The sequence below is a fragment of the Schistocerca gregaria genome, chromosome 2, assembly GCF_023897955.1.
Source record: "Schistocerca gregaria isolate iqSchGreg1 chromosome 2, iqSchGreg1.2, whole genome shotgun sequence".
NCBI lineage: Eukaryota > Metazoa > Arthropoda > Insecta > Orthoptera > Acrididae > Schistocerca > Schistocerca gregaria.
In genome coordinates this window covers 884,438,537-884,462,443 of record NC_064921.1, presented here as the reverse complement: position 1 = coordinate 884,462,443, position 23,907 = coordinate 884,438,537, and the positions used below count along the sequence as shown (strand labels likewise).

The following is a 23,907-nucleotide window of genomic DNA, read 5'->3' as shown; positions in this document are numbered from 1 at the left end:
GGTGCGATGGCTAAGTAAAAACCGGTGTGTGGCAAAGAGATGGCTTTTAATCAAAGATTTTGTATTATATTGATGTATGTTTTGCCGTAGTGTGAGTAAAGTATTAACGTGGTCATCGGAATAATTTCGTTTATACAGCCTTTTAAAGCAACTTCCGTGGTTCAAATGGCTCTAAGCACTATGGGACTTAACATCCCCTAGACTTAGAACTACTTATCACACACATCCATGCCCGAGGCAGGATTCGAACCTGCGACCGTAGCAGCAGCGCGGCTCCGGACTGAAGCGCCTAGAACCGCTCGGCCACAGTGTCCAGCTTCCGTTGGTCGACCAAATGGATAGTTATAAAAGTTTGCTTTATATAGTTTGTCGGCAGTGATTGTTAAGAGTAATTTTGTGAAAGTTTATAAGGAACCTATTTTGTCAGTTTCAAAAATTGAGAAATGGGCGGCTTAATTGGTAAGTTTTCTGGAAGAAATCCAAAAGTTATTCTCACTAATGAAAGAATATGATATTGGGTACGAAGATGCCAAACACATTGTCCCAACCATCTATGTTGTAATCCTGCTGTTCACAAAGAAGTGAAAGAGGATTCCTTAATTACGGATTGACAGAAGTGTGTTGACTTCGACCAGCTCATATTTTCTTTCCGGCCATTGCCAGCCTCAACGTTGTTTTACAAATTCTTGTGTTGTAGCCATTACGAAGTGTTTATTGTGCCGTGTTCTCTTTATTGCCACCATGTAAGTTTTACAGCTTACCCTTTTTCAATTTCGATTTGTCCATGACAAAGAATACGAAATTCAACGTGAAACTACCAGTTTCGGGCAGTAGATGGCATTGTCAGGTGGAGCCTTAAAAATAAAACATGAATTAATTGCGAACAGCACAGTCGTATTTCAAAAGCTGATGGCGCGCTTCCGTATCAAAATTCACTCCAGATAGCCACACAATTTGTGTAACTGTTACAGTCAAGAGTTTGAGTAATATTTAACTATGAAACTTCACCAAACAGCTTTGGAGAAGCAGCTCCGGAGCACAGAATGCTAAAGACTCGCTGGGGCGTGGCTATTGATCGCATGAAGTCGGCCTCTTGGAGCTGTGCTTAGACACACACACACACACACATTCTCTCTCTCTCTCTCTCTCTCTCTCTCCCTCCCTCCCTCCCTCCCTCCCTCCCTCTGTGTGGGAGGCCGCTTTTATATAACTCTTAGTATCAAAGTTAGTTGTAATGGGTAATCTATCAGACTTTCTCGACGTTGTTGATGAATGGTGGGTTTTCTGGTTTGTTGTCCATTTATGCACAATATTTCGCCGCGCGGGATAGCCGCGTGGTCTTGTCACGGTTCGCGCCTCTCCCCCGTTTTAGGTTCGTGTCCTGCCACGGGCATATGTGTGTGTGTGTGTGTGTGTGTGTGTGTGTGTGTGTGTGTGTGTGTGTGTGTGTTGCCCTTAGCATAAGTTGAAGTTACATTAATTAGTGTGTAAGCCTAGGGACCGATGACCTCAGTAGTTTGGTCCCATAGAACCTTACCGGCACAATATTTAAATAGCTGATCAAGTCGTCTTCATAGACTGTTTCCTTCCCCCTCTCTTTCCCTCTCTTCCGCACAAAACATAACACTCATACGATTAGTTTTGTGCTTCCACATGGTTTAAATATAAAATACTTTTCGTTTCGCTAGCGGAATGTTCAAACAGGCGGAAGTTGAGTTTAATGTAATAGATGAAAGATAACTCCGTGAGCCTTGTGCAACATTTCGTGTCTGCGTGCGGATTTCCCTTTTCCTGTCACGCTAACAAAGTTCCATCCTGCCGAAAAGATTTGTATGTTATGTAAACTGGGAGAATTTTTAATCTAGCGCAGACCAAGAGATACAAGCAAGTCGTCTTAACCTAATAAGCATAACCGTTTCGTTAATAACTGGTTTTCCAGATGCTTTCTTCCCGGCTTCTCTGTATTAGCTGCTTAATTAGTATTCTCACCTGTTGTTAATAGGGAATCTACATTTATATCTACGTCTATATTCTGCAAACCACCGTGAAGTGCATGCAGAGAGTACGCCCCATTGTACCGGTTATTGGGTTTCTTCCCGTTCCATTCACGTAAGGAGCGCGGGAAGAATTTCCATAATTCGGATAACAGTTTTGGAGGATTAAAAACCTCTGTGCATGCCACAGTTAGTCTAATGTTGTCCTCACGATCCCTATGTGTGCGATTCGTAGGGGATTGTAGTATATTACGAAAGTCATCATTTAAAGCCGGTTCTTGAAACTTGGTTAGTGGGCTTTCTTGGGAGAGTTTACTTCTATCTTCAAGACTATACCAGTTCACATGCTTCAGTATTTCTATGATGCTTTCCCATGGGCCAAATAAACTGTGACCATTCGTGCTCTTGTTTCATTACAATGAACTGTAAGTTTCTCATCTAAAAGCTTGTCCTAGGGTTTTCATTGATTTCCTCAGCTCTGTGGGACTATCCAAGGCAGAGTTGTTTATCTGGTTGTCATAATTCAGTACATGCAGCAACATTGCGCAACGGGCCACAGTTGAACTGTGGTGACAGACGTAGGTCGCTTATACAACTCATCTGGCCATTTCGGATTTATTGAAAGAATCCTAAGGAAGTGTAGTACACCCACTAAAGAAAGAGCTTGTGAAACCCTCGTTCAATCAATTCGTGACTTTTCGCCAGTCTGGTATCCTTGCTACCTTGGATTAACGGAAAATAGATCAAAAAGCATACTGCTTCCCCGAACTATTATCTCGGGTATCGGCCACGACGATAGAATTAGAGAAATTCGTGACCATGCAGAAAAGTACAGAGCTTTTCGTTCTGCGTACCATCTGCGAAAGGAAAAGAAACGGTTGAAAATGACGCTGTGACACTATACCATCCGCGACACACCGGACGGTGGTGTGAAAATGTATAAGTAACTGATCAGAAATACCAAAAAGGCGACCAAAGTTATTATTGTACTCCACCCGCTGAGAACAATGTATTTACATGTGAAATAGCTACAGGGTGAAAACACTACTGTGATACAGTTGTATCACTGTCCCTCCTGTGCTGTAAGGGTGGATGCGGATGATTTTCACGCTCTGTTTTGTTCGTCGGTTTCTTAGCTACTAGTGTTCCACCTCTCCCTACATATCAGATACCACTCTCATTACGGATCTATAACACCAGATCGGATGCGGCCAGAATCGTGGCTGTACCTATGCGTAACACTCAAGTCTTTCTCCTTTTCAGCCATTGTTGTTGTTGTGGTCTTCAGTCCTGAGACTGGTTTGATGCAGCTCTCCATGCTACTCTATCCTGTGCAAGCTTCTTCATCTCCCAGTAACTACTGCAACCTACATCCTTCTGAATCTGCTTAGTGTATTCATCTCTTGGTCTCCCTCTACGATTTTTACCCTCTACACTGCCCTCCAATACTAAATTGTTGATCCATTGATGCCTCAGAACATGTCCTACCAACCGATCCCTTCTTCTGGTCAAGTTGTGCCACAAACTTCTCTTCTCCCCAATCCTATTCAATACTTCCTCATTAATTATGTGATCTACCCATGTAATCTTCAGCATTCTTCTGTAGCACCACATTTCGAAAGCTTCTATTCTCTTCTTGTCCAAAGTATTTATTGTTCATGTTTCACTTCCACACATGGCTACACTCCATAAAAATACTTTCAGAAATAGCTTCCTGACACTTAAATCTATACTCGATGTTAACGAATTTCTCTTCTTCAGAAACGCTTTCCTTCCCATTGCCAGTCTACATTTTATATCCTCTCTATTTCGACCATCATCAGTTATTTTGCTCCCCAAATAGCAAAACTCCTTTACTACTTTAAGTGTCTCATTTCCTAATCTAATTCCCTCAGCAGCACCCGACTTAATTCGACTTCATTCCATTATCCTCGTTTTGCTTTTGTTGATGTTCATCTTATATCCTCCTTTCAAAACACTATCCATTCCATTCAACTGCTCTTATTTCAGCCATACGACTCTGGAACAAACTACCATGTAACCTGCATCTTGTCCAAAACCACTTTGCATTGAAGAATTATTCCAGGCTTTATCATTTTATTCCAGGCTGTATCATCGGCGTAGTTGCCCTCACTACATATCCATACTTTTCCTATTTGCTGTTTCTTCCTGCCATCTCTAATTCTGATCTTATCGAAGCGTTTCTCGCGGTTCCTGTAGCCAGTCAACTTTTTCTGCGTGGTGGATTCGTTTTTGCACCGACCATACATTTCTTTTAAGACGTCATTACCCACATTCGACAAGAGCACAATGAGGAACTTGATTGATACAGTGTTAATAAGTTTGGCATTCGTTGAATTCCATATAATCGCCACTATACTACTATCGCTTTGCTATATTAGTTTTGGTGATTAACAAAACGTCTGGTTGGATAGGGTGGATAGCAAAGTGCGGCTGTGTGCTGACGATGCTGTGGCGTACGGGAATGTGTCGTTGTTGAGCGACTGTAGGAGGATACGAGATGACTTGGCCAGGATTTGTGATTGGTGTAAAGAATGGCAGCTAACTCTAAATATAGATAAATGTAAATTAATGCAAATGAATAGGTAAAAGAATCCTGTAATGCTTGAATACTCCATTATTAGTGTAGCGTTTGACAAAGTCACGTCGATTAAATATTTGGGCGTAACATTGCAGAGCGATAAGAAGTGGACAAGCATGTAAGGGCAGTTGTGGGGAAGGTGGATAGTCGTCTTTGCTTCATTGGTAGAATTTTGGGAAGATGTGATTCATCTGTAAAGGAAGACCGCCTTTGAAACACTAATACGACCTATTCTTGAGTACTGCTCGAGCGTTTGGGATCCCTATCAGGTCGGATTGGGGGAGGACATAGAAGCAATTCAGAGGCGGGCTGCTAGATTTGTTACTGGTAGGTTTGATCATCACGTGAGTGTTGCGGAAATGCTTCAGGAACTTGGGTGGGAGTCTCTGGAGGAAAGGAGGCGTTCTTTTTCGTGAATCGCTACTGAGGAAATTTAGAGAACCAGCATTTGAGGCTGACTACAGTACAATTTTACTGCCGCCAACTTACATTTCGCGGAAAGACCACAACGATAAGAGAGATTAGGGCTTCTACAGAGGCATCAAGGCAGTCATTTTTCCCTCGTTCTGTTTGGGGGTAGAACAGGGAGAGAAGATGCTAGTTGTGGTACGATGTACCCTCCGCCCAGGGGCGGATCCAGGATCTGCCAGGTACCTGACTTTCAAAAAATTGATTCCAAATAAAAGCATTAATACTCTATATACGCCCGCACACACACACACACACATAATATTCTGCTTTTTAGTTTGTGTACTGCTATGTGTTAAGTGTATTTAATGAAATAACTTACTGCATTACCTAAAAATATTCTTCAAATACGACACGTGCACTTGAAAAACTCCGTGTTTGTCTGCTGATGTAAAATAATATATAAAAATGCTAATGTTCGTTTCCATTATTAAATTTTCGAAATTAGTTTACCAATTGCTTTCATATGACAGAATGTTGCCATAGAATTCGCGCATGTGTTTATACGCAGCAGTGACGATACGACTGCGAAAATTTGTAATAGGGTATTTGACTGTGTTCAGGAAATCATCTTATATTGTTAATTACCTCAGTATCTGTTTAAATCTGCTAACCGTAACATTTATATTCTTACTGTATGAGAGAATGGATTTTGAATGAATCCACAGACGTTATTTTCGCATACATTATTACATTTGGCTAATTAATGTTCACATTCCCCATCAAAGTGAGAAGAAAGCCAAAATGGGGGAGAAGCGTTCATCCAGATCGAAAACGTGCAATTGCAGAATAAAAGGGACTGTCGTAAGGTTCTCACTATTTGCAACTAATGAGAATATTTTCAAGTATTCCTTCGGTGTTCATCGCTTCATTATCAACACCATGTCTTTGCAAATTGCCACTAGAAACAAAATCTTACATACGCACTGCAGGGAAAGTGCTAAATTAGGGACACAGATCGCTAATGCCTCAGCGAATATTATCATTTTATTCGTAAGTATAGTTGTTTCTTCTGTAGTTTATTCACTAAATGGAAGAGGCTTCAAGGTCTCTTTTTTGAATTGTTCCATCAAACTGCCTGCCATTGTTTACATTTTCGACTTCAAGTAAGACATACTAGATAGGCCGACGCAATCAGCCCCTAAAGCAGTCGCAGCCCCCCCCCCCCCCCCCCCCCGGATCCGCCCCTCCGCCATCCACCGTATGATGGATTGCGTAGTACGTATGTAGATGTAGATGAAGTAAGACAGGGGCCTGAAGATCTTGCCAGGTGAATGCGAAGAAAATTTAGCCCCAGGATAGTTTGCAGTCAGTGAAGTATGTCGCCCTGGACAGGCAGCCATGCCATCGGACTAGTGGTGCAGCGAGTTGGCGTCGGCAGGTTGCGGTAGGCCGGCACGCTGGCGGTATCGATTCCGGCGGCCGCTCGCCGTGCCGGCTCCCCATTGGCCCGCGGCCGTCAGCTGAGGCTCGCGCCATCTCTGGTGTGACCGACCTCCCCGTTTTGCTCAGCAACCTCCCTGCGTGTCTAGCACTCTCCTCGGTGCTGGCCCGCTTTCGCAACATCGTCACGGGAGGCGTTCGTGCTCGCCCACGTTATCGAAGAGCAGCTCGAGGCGTGATACATTTTTATGGTTCGGCTCACGGATAAGACTTAATGTGGCGCAATCGTGTCACACAGCTGGCGTTGCTGTACCCCACCAGGCACATTCTCGCAGTCAGAAGTGAAGAATAAAAATAGACGGTTTGCAACACCTACGTATGCACACCACAGAACTGAAGAAACGCCTTAATCTGTATTTGCAATTCGAGTGTTAGCAGACATAGGCGGCATAAAAATTAAAAAGCTTGCATACTTTGCCTACTTTCATTCCATAATGTCATATGGTATAATATTTTGGGGTAACTCTTCAAGTCAAACAAAAGTTTTCAGAGTCAAAAAGCGTGTAATACGTATTATTTGTAGAGTAAATTCACGGACATCCTGTAAAAACCTCTTCAAAGAACTGGGTATACTAACTACTGCCTCTCAGCATATTTACTCCTTAATGAAATTTGTCCTAAATAATATATCTGTTTTTCCAACAAATAGCTCAGTTCATACATACAATACCAGGAACAAAAATGATCTGCAAAAGGACTTAAAATCACTTATTTTAGTTCAAAAAGGGGTCCGCTACTCAGGAACACTCATCTGCAATAATTTGCCAGCAAACATAAAAAAAATTGTTTCAAATAAAGATCAGTTTAAAAGGAGCCTGAAAGACTTACTAGTGGCCAAATGCTTCTACTCCTTTGACGAATTTTTTAATAGAAACAAATGATGTATTGTATATATTCATATTGTTACTATTGTTATTTCAGTTTTTCTAAAAAAAGAAAAGAAAAAAAAGGGTGACATGTTCCACATCCACGAGGATCTCCTAAACACGGATCTATGGAACGAAAAACTAATCTAATCTAATCTAGTCAAACCAGATGCAATTGTTTAAAAAGGAGGACAAACAGCTTCAAAAAGGAGGACAAAGGAAGAAAAAAGAGAACACATCAAACGGGTCAACTGCAGATGAGGATTCCAGCCGTTAGCTTTGGACAAGTCACGTGACTGCCGGGAGTTACCGGTAAAACTAGTAGTTAATTGTTACTGGTGGTCAGGTGGTGGTTCTCAGAGCAAGATTTTTTTATTTTAAATTAAAAACATTGATTGTGATGGCAGTGTGGCATCAAATGTTGTTATGTTTACGCGTAGTTTTATCAAAGACGGCTGCCTAAACGCCACTCCTGATTGGCTACTTAATTTGACTTGTCCAAAGCTGACGTGTGGTATCCTCATCTGCAGTATTCCACATCAAACACACGTTCAATTTTAATAAATGAGTTTATTATTTATAGACATAACATACATACATTCCTTAACAATTATTGATACTTTAAGAAAGAGCAATAGAACGGGACGAATTGTAAATTTAACTGTAGTACGCTCAACTTTGCGAAAAAGCCGGACACTGTAAAAATCCGCCCGGACCCCGGACAAAGAGCTAAAGAGGAGGACATATCCGGATTGATCCGGACGTCTGGTCACCCTGCGTATGCATTCCTCGAACCACAATGCAGTGCACAGTGGAGGGTGATGCTTACTGTTAGCAGCGATTTCATGAATAGGCCATTGGTGTCTTAAACCATGGAAAAAATCCTGCTTATCCACGCACCAAAAACACTTATCCTGCCCTGCGCGAATCACATTTAAAATGGCCCCTAGACGGTGAATTAATTGCCAATATTTCCTGGGTGCGCTGTAATGTTGAAAGTGTAGGAGTGAGATTCAGAGGTTGCGCAAGAATATTGAGAGCATCAAAAACATCGGAAACACATTGCGCTAGGTGGAAATATTGTACGTCTATGGGCAGTATTGATGATCTGCTTGACAGTCTCTCTCATTCTTCACAGACCAAGCAGGTTAGGTTAGGTTAGGTTTGTAGTGCTCAGCCTCGAAGTAGCGTACTGGTTGAGAGGCTGGACAATTAAGTGATACAAATTTAAATTTTTCGCTATATATCACTTTCAGCAAATGTCCGTATGGTTTCCGACTTTAATGTCAGTTCCCCAATCTCCATTCTTTCAGTAAGTGAAGCTGTTCTCAACCCGAAGATTGGTTTGACCACCACACTGCTTTACTAGGCATTGTACCATTGAAGGTGGTACAGGTACGCCTTTGCATTCGTTTGACATGAGAATGTACTTAGTCTGTTGTAGACTGTCGTGTACTCTAAACCACTGAACAGGTTTGCATTCTCATGCTCAAATCATTCCCAGAGGTAAAAGAATTGATAAGTGACAAAAAATCATCGGATTGAGGACTGAACGCTGCACCTATCGATCTGTAGCGAAACATTCACCGAATTAGCCGCAGAACCGCGTACCTCCTTTATAGCGGTTTCCTTTGCAAGGTACGGCATATTACCTTTATTCTGAACCAGTCTAATAGTTCCGACGCTGGCGTGCGTTTCGTTGCTTCCTTGTTTGTTTCCGTGAATTAAAAAAAAAACTATCAGCCAAATTTTTACTTTTTGGATTGCAATAGGAAGGAATATGCGACTCTGCATGACCAATCACAGTGAAACATGAAATGGTACTGCGAAAATAGCCAAAGAACCAAAAGTTCTTGAGTGAGTGATATAGATATCCATGTTTGGAGTTAGTTGGAGAGACAGGAAAACAAATCGGAAAACAGACTGGAGTGAAAAGCGCGATAGTGGCTGTAATAATGATGAAAAAGGTGTAGTGTGCCGAGTGAATGATAGATCAAGGAAGTTTCGTGATAGTCGCCAGAGTTTAGAAAAGTCAGAGAATATTAATTATTGGAATATGGGTATCCACCATCAATAAAATATACAAGAGCAACACTTGAAATCTGGAAGAGCCTCTGTTCAATAAATGGATGACAAACGTCTGATAAGAAAACGGATACTGGTTAGAGTAATAAACTTAAGTTTTGTTAATTATATAAATTGCCTCGTACAGTAAAATCTTAGTTGACAATTCTAAATTGTTTTCCACACTGCCATGAAAGAAAGGTTGCATCTGAATTCAAGACAACCCGCATATAAAAGCTGTACGACATTGATAACAAGCAAAATGCATGTTGCCCTTTCCACAATTCAGAGACGGTACACATTCTATCTCAGAAATAATAATGAACACTAAAATCTAATAATAGATGTCGTAGTGAAATCGAGAGAAGAGTAGCAATGCCCAAGAGAACCTGCCAAAATAAAAACCTTCTGCTGAACAAGTGCATAACATTATCTACTAACAAAGACTTGTGGCGACTTTTACATGGAGTGACCTGACATGCGGATGTGAAACCTGGGCATCTGCAAGGCAGGAGAAAGCTCGCCTTGAAGCTTACTTCTGGAGCAGAATTTAAAGAAATAATTGGGCTGACAGGAAAAAATAGGTGGTTCTGCAAGAAACAGGAGAGAATGGAGAACTACTGAAAGTTAAAAGCCAAAACAAACTGAAAATCATTGGACACTCTGACGAGGTATTCTTTTAAAAAAACATTTTCATTTTCGAAGCAAGATCGTGGAACAAAGCGGGAAGACGACCGAGAACATCGTCTTTAAAGGAAAATATAAGTGAGATGAGATGTTTTTTACTTGGGGATGGAAGTCTGGCGAAGAGGGGAATGTGTGGTTGCAGAGACAAAGCTGTGCTTTGAAAGAAGAGTAACTAAAAAAAAGCTGTAGGGGGAAAGTGGTCTCTTCAACTTGTAACCTCGTATAACAAGAATAAATTGGGCGTTGGTTGGGGGGAGGGGGGGGGGGGGAGAGAGACGCGGATCGATCGCATCTTTGTTTGATCAATTTGATTTATATTTTCATAATTCGGATAATAGCTTTGAACGAATGTGAATTCTACTCCTTGAGGAAGATCATCACAGCCGAAAGTATAGAATGTTTTTAGTATTTTGTATCGCAGCCCATCGGTACACACAGGACGATTTTATTGGAAGCAGAGGAAGTACAGAAGCTAAAACAATTTAAGGCGATGGATCGTCATTCAGTATGATAGTCACTAACAAATGTCGTATATACGCTACATGTGAAAGTTCATATGAATGGCAATACTTCACACTCAATAACCGTGCAAGTTATCATAAAAATTACAATTAAAAAGTCAAGCACGATGGGGATACACAAAGTCAGCAGTACTTCAGCGGCACTAGTAGTGAACGGACGAACGGTTCTCTGGCCCTTTCCACGTCACGCGAGAGCGGCATGCTGGTGATTTCGCGCATGCGCATTTGTAGCCTTCGGATCCGCAGCGTGGGCGCCCAACGACACAGCACGTAGGCACTGCCCTGCGTCACATGACCCTCGCGTGATGCAAGGGTGCGGTTACTTTGTGCCCCGCCGTAGGCCGGATAACTGTCTCTATGCCAATTCTGCCTACTGTTTTTATTTCCAGTACAGTACCTTTACATTTCGAAGGTCACCCGCCAGTAGTACAAGCTTCTCTTCTTCCGGTTTGCATTATCTTGTGTGTCTACATGTGTGATTCGTGCGAATTAAAAATTCCATTGACATATCCTTCGCGGCAATCTGGTGTTAGGCTCACGAAGAGCAAAAGGCTTTAAAATAATTACTAACGTAAAATATTTGTGCTTATTTAACTTTTAAGAAGTTTAATAGGCCCTATCTTGTCTTTTGTACAATGCAAAACTTATCAAAGAGAAAGTGTGGGAAAGTTAGGCGAGTCTAATATTATTAATTACTGTCGTATACTGTACATGAAATCGGAAACAGCTCCTCAGGAAACTTATGGAGAAGAGTAGCTCTCCCGGCACAATCAATTTTTTCCATCGTTTTAGCCGAGGCTAGACGCAGTAACTAATTCAGGGGTCAACCTTCTTCACCTACCGCCCACTTTTGAATCTGTTAATAGTATTTTCTAACTGCCCAACGGTTCCACAATAACAGTGATTATGAAGTAGGTAGATAACTTAATTACACTTGTAGAACGAAGGTACAGCAACTGAAAGCTTATAAAATAAGTACTTAACAAATAATTTTAAGTACTTTGTCAGCATTTTCTGAAAAATTATATATATATATATATATATATATATATATATATATATATATATATAAACTGTTTTTTTTCTCTCTCTTCGAGCAGTAAAATAACTGATGATGGCCTCAGAAGAGAGAATGCAACATGTTTCTGAAAAAGAGAAATTTAACATTGGTAAGAAATTTGTCTCAGGAAATCTTTTTGGAGAGTATTTGGGTAGCGAATTGGTTTCTAACCTTACTGAGATCGTCCCCCCCCCCCCCCCCCCCCCCCCCCCCCCCCCCGCCATACACTTAATCGCCACAATGAAAAACAATTTTCTTCGAAGACATCCATTTTCAAAATGACAAAAGAAATTGTTTATTGTAAATTTCTTAATAAACCACGAAGTAATGAGTTCGTGACAAAATTGGTACCATTTTGTTCCTAGCAATCCTTTTTGGAGAATGATGACGCAATTATCAGTGAAACACTAGTGCTACTTAAAAATCCTGAAAAAATAAAGCTATCTGTACTTTGGATAGACAGTTGTAACAAAATATTTCTCTCCCCGATATTTATTTCATTCATGTCCTGCACCAGATTTAAAATCATCACAAATTATAATGTTTGAGCAATAATTACGCCTAGTGCCTGTAAATCATTTGATCACTGGACTCCTTACTTCTGATCTGGCAGAAATTGCAAGTATTTTGGCTGTTAATACTTTGTGTCTGACAACTGATTGTAATAATAATAATAATAATAATAATAATAATGTGTAGGCCATGCAGCAGTGTAGTACCCATTACATAGTTACTGTTGTATTGTGCTTCATCTATTTTTGCGAAATGAATAATGAAGCAATATCTGATCACTTGTGGGGACCATGTACCACTTAGAGAAAGCATTTCCATGAGATATTTAAGTATAAGTGATGCTTAGTTTTACATTGAAGATATGTGGTACAAAATATGTGTGTAGGGGATGTACTGCGTGAGGATGATGATCCCACATTTGTTACACAAACATTAACCCTACAACATTGTTTCACACAGTAATTGTAGTATTTAAAGAAAAATGTAGTTATTGGTGCCTTTTATAATGAGCGTTATTTCCTTAACGAAATGATGATAATTGTAATCTTTCTTTTGCTTGCATCTTTATCCTGCAGTTTCGCAGGGTCGGAGTGGTTAGGTTCGGATTTGGCAACGTTAATGTTAAGGGGTGGCCGGATGCCCTTCCTACCGCCGCCCCCGTGTCTCCCCCCCCCCCCCTTCCCCCCAGGAAGGAATTAGTGTACCCCAGCTGTCTGCATCTACAGTAATCCGTGGAATAGTGTGAATGTGTGGAGAAGTCTGCGAGTCGTGTAGCTGAGGCGGAATTAGGGACCAGCCCAGTATTTATGTAGTGGGATGTGGAAAACCGCCTAAAAACCACATCCAGGATGGCTGGCACAAAGGAACGCGTCGCTAATCCGCTGGCGCGCTTACCCGAGTCTAGGAAGCAGTGCATTAGCGCTCTCGGCTAACGTGGCGGTTAAATGATGAATAATCGTAATCTGTTAAAAATAATCTAGTTTCTTAACAGAAATACATTTCAACTCTCTTGTTTTTACGCCACAGAAAAAAAATTACCACCATGTTGAAAACCACTGATCTTGTGTGTACGTAAGTGAAAAGTGGGCGATGGGCAGTTCACACTAGAATAGAATAGAAATTTTTGAAATACAGTGGTACAGAAGAATGATGAGGATTGGTTGGGTAAATACAGTAACTAATGAGATGTTGAATCGAATTGGGGGAAAATAGGAAATTCATTGCAAAACTTGATACAAGAAGGTTGATAGGACACATCCAGAACCATGAAGGAATTGTCAGTGTAGTAATGGACGTAAGTGTGAGGATAAATCATGTAGAGGGAGACCAAGGGATGAATACCGTAAGCAGGTCCAAATGGATGTAGATAGCAGTAGTTATCCAGAGATGAAAAAGTTTGCACACAGTAGCTACCGTGGTGAGATGTATCTAAGTAGTCTTACATTACTGCACATTAACCACATAATTGTGGCTACAATAACCTAAATATTATCATATGCATCTCAACGTGTTTATAGTTTTGTGTGGCGTTATCACTTTTTAAATGAAAATGTGTAAAATATTTTTGACTTATTCCCAACATCGAAGAGGATCCACTTCGCCTGGGATCTGTGGAAGTTGGCTTTTTTTTTCTTTGTAAATATTATTGTGTATTCTCGTTTTTCTAAAGTGTTCTACATCTTGGAGGATCTCCTCACTGTGGATCTGTTGAAGCGTAAAGTAAATCTAATCACTAACGACGAACCTTTTTGATTATGATCTAACTTTTCCCAGATAACAATACAATATTTTTATTCGAAACCGCAATCTCAAATTAATGACCCTGGCTACTGAAATGAAGTGTCAGCAGCGGAATTTCCGGCATCTCTGTAACTGCTAATTACAGTTGCGAAGGCGGCTGCCATGAGGCGCCACCGTCGGAACAGTAATTGGTCAATGCCGCGCAAGGCCACTGTATTCGATCTCGGCAGACAGCGGCTGCGTCATCAGCACGGGCTTGCCTGCCCAGTTGGCCTCGCTCTCAGCTGTTTTCAAGTTCGTGATTGGCGCCAGCTGGGTCGAGGTTAGCGGCCGGTCTTTCAGAATACGTCAGACGGAAACAACTGACGACGCGATTACGCGTTGATCGCGTGTGCTCTGTCATGCGTGGCGTCATTGTGATTGCTGCTGCAGTTAGTAAACACGATAGCAATGTTATAAGAAACGAGTTAAAATTCACTGTTGCGGTGCATTGTTTATCACGCAGTGAAACAAATGAGTGTCAGTGCTCCAGAGATTTTGCACAATTAAACAATGTCGTAGATGCTCTTATGTGAAATTTTAACTGTGTCCCATATCTAAATTCATTCGCAACGACGGCAAGCGTCGGGCACTTCATAACTTCCCATTTAGTAAATTAGACATGTATCTGAATGATGTCTAATTTCGCTGTTGAAAGCTTTCCGCAGAAAACATTTTTATCGTTAATAAGTAAGTTATAGAAAGGCATCTGTTAATACAGACGGCTGATTGTAAAATGAAAAATCGTATTATTTGTTGCAGAACGTCATTGAAAATGGCCCCAAACATCACATCTACGCCGACGGGCGTTCCGTATGGTAATTCGATTCTGGAATCAAAGCAGATGGATCTGAACGAAGGGGAAGAGAAAAAGCCTGCACCTGAGTACAAGAGACAGATTGTTTGGCGGAATGTGCTCCTTTTTGCTTATTTGCATTTTGCGGCATTGTATGGTGCTTACCTGATGTTCAGCTCCGCGAAAATTCTGACCAGCATTTTCGGTAAGTATCTTCTAAATGTTTGATAACAATCGTTAATTGAAAAATTTGTGTGAATGTTAAAATATAAGTGTCATTACTGTTCTTTAGTGTACTGTAAATATATACTTTTTCTTTTGTAGCGATCTTAATGTACCAAGTATCTGGCTTGGGTATCACAGCTGGTGCGCATAGACTATGGTCCCACCGTTCCTACCAAGCACGTTGGCCCCTTAGAGTCTTGCTGATGGTCTTTAACACACTAGCTTTCCAGGTAAAGTTTTATTTTTTATCTCCTTCCGAAAGTTTTTAGAGTACGTTTTGAACTGACTGTGCATTCACAAATTTTCGACATTAATACAGCATAGCATATTTATTTCTAATCTGGCATTGTTTCAGAACCACATCTTTGAGTGGGCTCGTGATCATAGAGTGCATCACAAATTCACAGACACAAATGCTGATCCCCACAACGCAACCCGGGGTTTCTTCTTCTCACATGTAGGTTGGCTCATGGTACGGAAGCATCCAGACGTGATGCTCAAGGGAAAGCAGATAGATCTGAGTGATCTGGAAAGAGATTCTGTTGTTCAGTTTCAAAAGAAGTGAGTATTAATGTTGAAAATAATTGTCAGCTAGTGTGATACTGGCACCACCACTCCCCCTCCCCTTTGAAGTCATACTTTTGGTGACAGACTGATAAGTAGTGTTCCGTTACTCTTTGTAATATGCTCCTCACTTGTCTATGGTACATACATCCACATTGCTTTTACATATTTTCTCATGTCATCTGTTCATCTCCCATCCTCCCAAAATCCTGCAAACAACTTAAACTGTGTCCCATGTATTTTCCAGACTACATGCCGTGTCCACTTCTGTTTCAAAGTTATCAAAGCTGGTTAATTTGCCAGTTTATGCACATTTCAATATGTATCATTTAAAGAAACACCATACTTGCTTTGATTTTTTATTTGGGTATAGTGTACTGTATAATCATCCTGGCAAACTGTGTTGTCATCTGACATAATTTTACTGATCTAATCGATAGATGAGTTGTGATGGTTGTAACTCTGCAGAAGCAGCAGATTTCAAGGAAAACTTGAAATTAAAACAGGGAGATTGTTTTAAATTTGCATTCCAATTCTGGTTTTTATTGTACACTAATAATTCATCACTTTTGTTGTCTCTTCGGAAATTGACTAGTAATAGATTAGTACAGTAGTATCTTCATCATTATTTACACAAAAAATTTTGGTTTGCAGGTATTATTTGATCCTGATGCCTGTTCTGTGTTTTCTGATACCAACTTGCATCCCAGTCTATTGCTGGGGAGAGACCTGGAAAAATGCATGGTTTGTGGCAACAATGTTTAGATACACTCTCACTCTCAACATATCGTGGCTTGTGAACAGTGCAGCTCACATGTGGGGGAACAAACCATATGACAAGTAAGTGTAAAGTATTATTCAAATAATTTGGTAATCAAGTAGATTCATGATGGTGGAACTTGGTTCTTTTTTTTTTTTATTTAGTCATCTGTGAACAGTTTCCATAGCACAGATGTCAGCAGGATGTAAACAATTTCAGTTGTATTTACGCTTGAAACATAACGTGCAGATATATCTAATTTAGTTAAAACTAAATGCAGTCACTCTCAGATAAGTATCCAACACACATCCAAGATTTCCTTAACACGAACTGAATGAGATAAAATGTGATTAACAATACTGATGTCCGTGTGAAATTCCCACGTCTCATTTTCATGATTTCACTACTGAGGTGCAGTTTAACCCATGCACTTGGTAATCTACACTATCTTACACTCGACAGCATCACTTTGTAACACCATGTCTTTCTAAGCACCTGGATCACAGAAATTGCCACCAGCAGCAGCAGGAACTTTTTTTATAACGAAAGTGTACGTATATTGTATGTTTATTTCCTTATTTATGTGTATTTATTTATTGTTTGAAGGAGATCCTCTCCACTGGTATGCTTATAGGCTAAATAGAAATGAAGAGACTAAATCTTAAAATATCTGAAAACAGATGCCTTTGTCAATGCATTTTGTCGTGATAATTTGTATTATAAAATGACTCCAGCAGTTGTCAGTTGGGGGGGTTTTGCTCAACTTGAACCTCGTCCTATGTAGATAATAATCGTCCCTATTTCTTGCACTGTAGTAGAAGTTTTTCCATTCCTTCAATGGAATTGATTGAAAATATTGCTAATAATTTGGATCTGTTTCTCGTCATTCTTTAAATTTATATTACTGCTGGGTTTTATGTCAGAACCTGCCCTATACTCATTTATGTGATGCGTAGTCGTAGAAATGTTTTGGAACTCGAAATTTTATTTCAGTGAAAATCGTACTTAGTTTAAATTACTATTATACTAGAGGCTCTCCTGTTGTTGTAAATTGATTTTATAATGTTGAAAATGATGCATCTCTTAGTATTTCCCATATTTAGATTTCTGGATATGGTTGTGTAGCTGTTATTCAAGTAGCAGCTTAACACACAGAGCTAAAGTCGTCCCTCCCATCACTCCTCTGTTATGCAATTAGTGTTTCTCCCTTCAGTAAGGTCAGCAGTCTACTCAAATTCTAACAGTATTTTTCAAACAAACATAGATTACTGTTATTTGATCTACGTATATAGAATGATCTGAGATTACAGCACTTATTACTTGCGCTGTTCACCTACTTTTTAGTTGTATTAGTAATTACATGATCTACCAATGTTTCTGAGATCTTATACCTGATTGGGCTTTTACTCTTAGCTGGAGATTGTTGGTATTGGTCAGATCATATAAACTTATTGCGTGACAACTATCTTTGTGTATATCAATACAGAGATTACCCACTCTTAACTATATAAGAGAATACATTTTTGGCCTCATCTAGAAGCACTTCCTTAAAAAAAACTGTCAGCTAGTTGATGAATAAAGTCCAAATATCAAAGATTTCCCTCCCTGCAACTTAGTTTGCATGCAGCTATGGAAAACATTTCTGAACTATTTTCAACTGTGCATGGAGTAATCCCCTCATCTCACTGCTTACATACATTGCATTCCTCCCCCTACCCCACAGTCTTACAGAAATGAATTAATCTTTCATAGTTCTCTATATTGCAAACACTTACTTCATTTTCCATCAGGCCACAGTCTTACATAGTAAATAAGTGTTGCCCGCTCATCTAATTTACTTGACACGTGGATCACTTTGATGCACATTTTTGAGGGGGGGGGGGGGGGGGTAAAGAAAATCATGGTTCCTGTTGCATGTGGGCCTGCAACTTTCCCACATCTTCTGTATTGCATGGGAACTTCTGTTGTTTTTTAACATGATTGGTTTCCACAGTCATACTTCAGCTAATATATCCATGCTAGATAAAAGGGTGCAGATGCTATTTACAAAGATTTGACCAAAGATCATTATTTTTAATATCCCCACACACTGCTTTATTTGTGGAAGGAGACTGGCAGTCGTGTTCCATCTCAAGGCCGATTTGAGCAGTTTTGAAAGGGTGCATATCCCTCACTGCTGCACAGATTGAATTAGTGCCTCTTTATCTCTCAGGTACAGGCATGTATTTTGCTACCCTCTGCCTCTGCTGTTACAATGTTGTTTTTTGTGTAAGTTACTTTCCATTGAGTTATCTCAGTAAGATAATTCGTACTTGGCTTCGTCTTTCGCAGGTTCATCAACCCCGCTGAGAACTTAAGTGTAGCAGTTCTTGCTCTGGGAGAGGGCTGGCACAATTACCATCACGTATTCCCGTGGGACTACAAGACAGCTGAGTTGGGTACTTACTCGACGAATTTTACGACAGCCTTCATAGACTTTATGGCCCGCATCGGCTGGGCATATGACCTCAAGACTGTTCCACTGGAGATGGTGAAGAGGCGAGCTCAGAGAACGGGCGACGGCACGCACAGCAGTGCTGCGGAACAAAATCATGGTCATGGACACAGCCATGAGGGTGGTGTGTGGGGCTGGGGAGATCGCGATATCCCGGCGGAGGACACAGAACTGATAACTGGTGTTCAAGAATCTGCCGAGCCGTCCTTAACAGCAAAGACCACTGTGACATCAGCTTTGCTGGATGGAGAAGCTGTTCCAGAGGAGGAGGAGAAGGACGACGACAAGGTCGATGAGGCAGCTGCTGCAACAGTAGCAGAAACAACTGATGGTGTGAAGGAAAAGTGCTGCTAAATATTCCAGGATGTGTGAAGTGAAAGACTGCAGGAATGCTCATCTTGTGAACTGTTTGAAAAATTCAAGAGTTGATACCTGTGAGCAGCCCTTATAGTAGACTTATTAGATGCAGCTTAGTTTTTGTTTGATTTTGGAATAAATTTTTCATTATGTATGGCACAAGTACTAGTTGAATGTGAGTAGGAGAAAATCTTACCCAAACCTCTCATGGCTGTGTTGTCAGAAGTGGCAGAAATATTTTAAATGTTTTAACTGTTTCTGGATGGAGGGAAAATGACAAAATACCAGTGACAGTATTGTTGAACTTGTTGAGAATTCCCCATTCGGCATACAGCTTATTATGTTTTGTCTTGTACAAATGGGAATCGTTTGAAATAAATATAAAAACTCTTAATGATCTGTCTTGGAGTGACAAAAAAATTCCACTCTTCCATTCATGTGGACTCCTTATTTTGCAAGGAAAGTGAGAACAAAAATTTGATGATGTTTTGCAAGTTGTTTTTGCAAGAAATTATTGTTCAGATTGTTTAAGAAATTTGATTTAGCCATTTTAAAAGTTATAAGATTAACATTTGTAGATGGCAGAGAAATTCTTATTTAATTGAACTTTGTATTTCGCTAAAGGTATTTTTTGTTTTGTTACTGTGTATGTACAATTCTTGATTATGTAATTCTCATACATTGAATGTATGTAGTAATTCATAATTGTTGCATTCCAAGAACACAGTGGGGTGCAACCATTGTGTATCTGATACAGTGGCACATATCTGTGCCTGCCAGATATTATTTTGCACTTTAAACTTGAACAACAAAAATGTTTGTGTTGTGGCCCTACCTGCACTTGGAAGACATTTGTGTTATGTTTCTCTCCTGTCTTTCTTCCTGTTACATCTTCCACTAAGTGGTTTCTGTGTTAATTTATAAGTGTGTTACATGCACTTCGCATTGAATCACATTACTCTAAAGCTGTGGTATTTTTATAAAATAAATGTGAAATTGAAGAATGCAGAAAATTTTTATTTAAAGATGTCTTTAAAGAAGATTCATTGAAATACCAAGCAAAACTTATGACAATGTCAATTTCAGCACCAAGTTATGCAGTTTTAAATGGACCAAATCATTTAGTAGTTGGCTCCTTTTCACTTAGAAAATTGTTTTATTGTATATTCAGCCTCAGGTTTCACAAATGGTATCACAACTTATGTCGAATTCTTAGCATGTCATTCTCAGATGATGTGCTCAAAAGAAAGAAAAGTGGATAGCAAAATACTAAGAAACAAAATACAAATCTTCTGCACATGCACTTGAATAGGTTATGCAGCAATCAGTCAACTACAACTGAACAAGCTGGGTGAGGCACCCAAAATGTAAATATTCCTGCTCTGTGATTGATGAAACTGTAGGCTACAGTTAACTACCTAATCAATAAATTTGTTAATTTTTAAACAGAGATTTAAGATTAAAAAGAACTTTTTCATAGTGTACTGTAAGTACTGCTGTAGGTATGCTAGATTTAAACTAGAAGTGAATCAAATGCCACCTGCCTACAGACACTCTGCAATGTGCCATGGCTGGCTACTTTTTTTAACTTGACAAGTTATTATGCAGTGTATTAAAGCGTGTGGAATTATCTACCAAAGTCAGATTTTCTGATCTCTCTTTCCTATATTAGTCCCCATTTCTCTTCTCTGTCAAATAGATATTTGTGAAAATCCTTTACTACAACCATTTTATTACACGAGGTTGGAAAACACAAAAAAATTACATTAAAAGACTGTCACTGTGATTCCATGAAACAATGTGCCTAGCATGTACATTTGTTGATTAAATAAGGGTGTTGGCTGATAGATTGTTCATAAAATCCAAACATTTTGTTCTTTCATCTGGAAATGGGGCCCATAACCAGACAAATGAATAACAATAGTAGTAGCAACAAATTCTCAAGTTCTAGAAGTAAAAACCTTAACAAGGTTCTCAACTGCTAGGAAATTTCTGAGGAGTTTAAAAAGGAAAGCTTAGCAGGGGGTCCAGATTTACAACTATCAATGGGCATGCTTACATAAAGCAGGCTGTTGAGGAGAGAAATGCAATGTGATATTATTTGACATTTTTAATTGAAGTTTTTCTCTTTCTTCAGGGCACATCTGGCGAGAAATTCCTGTCTACACAGTCTCTGATCATTTCTAAATCCAGATAATATTGTTTTAAAATACACGTTTTACAAAATGCTGACTTGCAGATAGGCACAACAAAAAGTCTGGCTTAAGCTGCCAGCAACTAGTCAAGAGTATTTTTTGATTTTAACAAAATCTATGATAATATACAGAGGTATTCCAGTTCTGATCTTCGGCTAGAGACTAGTTTGATGTAGCTCCCATGCTAATATATCCTGTGCAATTCCCTTGATATCTTAATAGTTGCTACAGTTTAGCCTGTTCACTGTGGACTAGCTTTGGCTTCTGACCATTAATTTTTCCTTGGTGCTTTGGGGCATGTCCCATTAAAAGAACTTACCCTTCTTTCAGTTAAGTTGTGCCAAAAGTTTTTCTTCCCAGTTCCGTTCAGCACTGCTTTACCAACTTGTTTGCAATGTTCTCATCTGTTCTTTATCATTCTTCTGTAGCATTGCTTTTCAAAAGCTCCTATTTCTCCTCTTCTTGTCTATAGAGTTTATTATCCAGATATTAGTTCCATATAACAGCACCCTGGACAAATACCACAAGAAAAGACTTAATGGCACATTAATATCTGATGAGAGTAATATTTATCATACTAGTATAAATTTTTCTTGCTATTGCCAGTCTGTATTTTAAATCACCATCAATTCTGCAGTGTGGTCTTAGCTTTCATAGAGGTTGTAATATGGGCGTTTGGCAGCAACGCTGCACTCCCTTTATTAAAGAGTCAAAATCTATGATCTATCTGGATGTCAAACACCAGGTGTTGGAGTGTGCCAGCCAAAATGCTCATATCTGGTTTCTTGTCTAATTGCAACATGGCTGCCATAAAATGTCATGAGACTGCAAAATAATTTTTTTTTATCCTGCCCCCACATCAACCTATTACATTGCATGTTGATGTACAGTTCAATGCCAGAAATAAGTAAAAGGAATTCCTAATCATGTACAGACTGATCAAAAACATTGTTTGCTGAAGTAGAACATGGTGGACTATGCATATCATAAGAATCTGTAGGCACACTGAAGTGGTATGCTCTGAGATCAGAATTTTACCTTCAGGTACTATAGAACTTATTGGTGAAAATGTACTGAGGTTCTTGGCATTCTTGCAGGCAGTTCACATTGAAGGCAACCATTCTCAAAGATGACATCTCAACAAATTTACACTGTGAATAAATCTGTGCATGAGATGAATTGTCATTTGAGCTGATCACCTGAGTGTTATCTTCATTTTAACCCCACTGTTCTGTTCACTTACACTACACAAATTTGCTGTTTAAGTCCACATGATCTGACATTAAAACACTGTGAGGAACTTCCACCAACACTATATTTTTTGTAGAGTTGTTGACATTGTTATAACAATGTGTTGTTGAAAGTAATAATAATAATGATTATAATAATCCAAGCTTTATTAAACTTTAAGAAAATTTCATATTTTGATATTTGTGTTGGGCAAATTTAGAACAACAGTTTTCAATAAGACATCATCCTTAGAAAGCATTGCATTGTTTTTCTTTTCAAATGTTTCTCGTTACTTTATTGGTTGCAATTTGGGCATGAGTAATTGTTTAAATATCAACAAAATCATAGCTGTGAAGCAACAGTTTTAAGTACAAACAATTATTTTTGAAAGATTCAATGTTTATTTTCTAACTCTTATTCTTACACACTGTTTGGATTCAGGCAGGTGACATCTTATTACATTTTCCTCTCAATGTATTTTTTATCATTGCTTTCTGAACACAGCTTGTGGCATGTACATTTAGAAGGTTTTCTGTATTGTCACTGATTCTGACACGTACCGCACCACCATTATTTTGGATGCTCCGACCATCCTCAGGATCTTCATACATCATGCTTCAACGCTTGACCAAATCATAAGCCTGTATTTAACTCGAGGAAAGAAAGGAACGAGGATTGGATTTAACATCCCGACGACATCGAGGTTATCAGAGATGGAGCACAAGCTCGGATTGTGTCTAGGATGGGGAAGGAAATTGGCTGAGCCCTTTCAAATGAAGTATCCCAGCATTTGCCTTAAGGGGAACAACCAGATGAAGAGGTTCAAAAAATCCATTATCTATTTGATTTTTTAAAACTTTATTGCATAAGTTGTTAGCTTCCGTGAAGCAACTTGTTCTACTACAGTGACTTTCCCTGTTTCTCCAAGAATATTCTGCCCCTCAATATTTGTTGTGTCTGTTATTTCACTTTGCATCACTGTACAAAATATTATTTCAAATGAACTTCTTACATCAATTATTCTGCCAGTTGCATACCAGGTAACCCTGGGGATACGATGACGTTTGAAGCTGATCGGTGACCATGTTACTGCCATTCAGTATTCCCATGTTTAGAAAGAAAAGCCCTTACACTATTTTGTACTGCCTGTGGACTGTAGCCACTATTACAAGAACAGTTGCTTTCTGATGCATACACACATGATCTTCAAATTTGGGAAGAGCTCCTTCATCTGTTGCAGAATTTATTATTTCCTCGAATTCAACATCAGTCAATGATCCAGTAGCCTT

At 39.5% G+C, this 23,907-nt stretch overlaps 1 protein-coding gene across 3 annotated transcripts in view; it reads left to right on the top strand.

Moving 5' to 3' along the window:
• The window catches only part of LOC126335309 (acyl-CoA Delta-9 desaturase-like), a 61,451-nt gene extending 41,254 nt beyond the window's left edge, over positions 1–20,197 (top strand). For 2 of the 3 annotated variants that reach the window (XM_049998449.1, XM_049998447.1), the window contains exons 2-6: positions 14,760–14,998; positions 15,118–15,248; positions 15,374–15,579; positions 16,237–16,422; positions 18,674–20,197. In XM_049998449.1, coding sequence (XP_049854406.1) covers positions 14,773–14,998; positions 15,118–15,248; positions 15,374–15,579; positions 16,237–16,422; positions 18,674–19,190 — 1,266 coding nt within the window. In that variant the 5' untranslated portion in view covers positions 14,760–14,772 and the 3' untranslated portion in view covers positions 19,191–20,197. Of the gene's footprint in view, positions 1–14,671; positions 14,688–14,759; positions 14,999–15,117; positions 15,249–15,373; positions 15,580–16,236; positions 16,423–18,673 lie in introns of those variants that run through there. The other variant, XM_049998450.1, reaches the window with a different exon arrangement.
• The last annotated feature ends 3,710 nt before the right edge of the window (positions 20,198–23,907 follow it).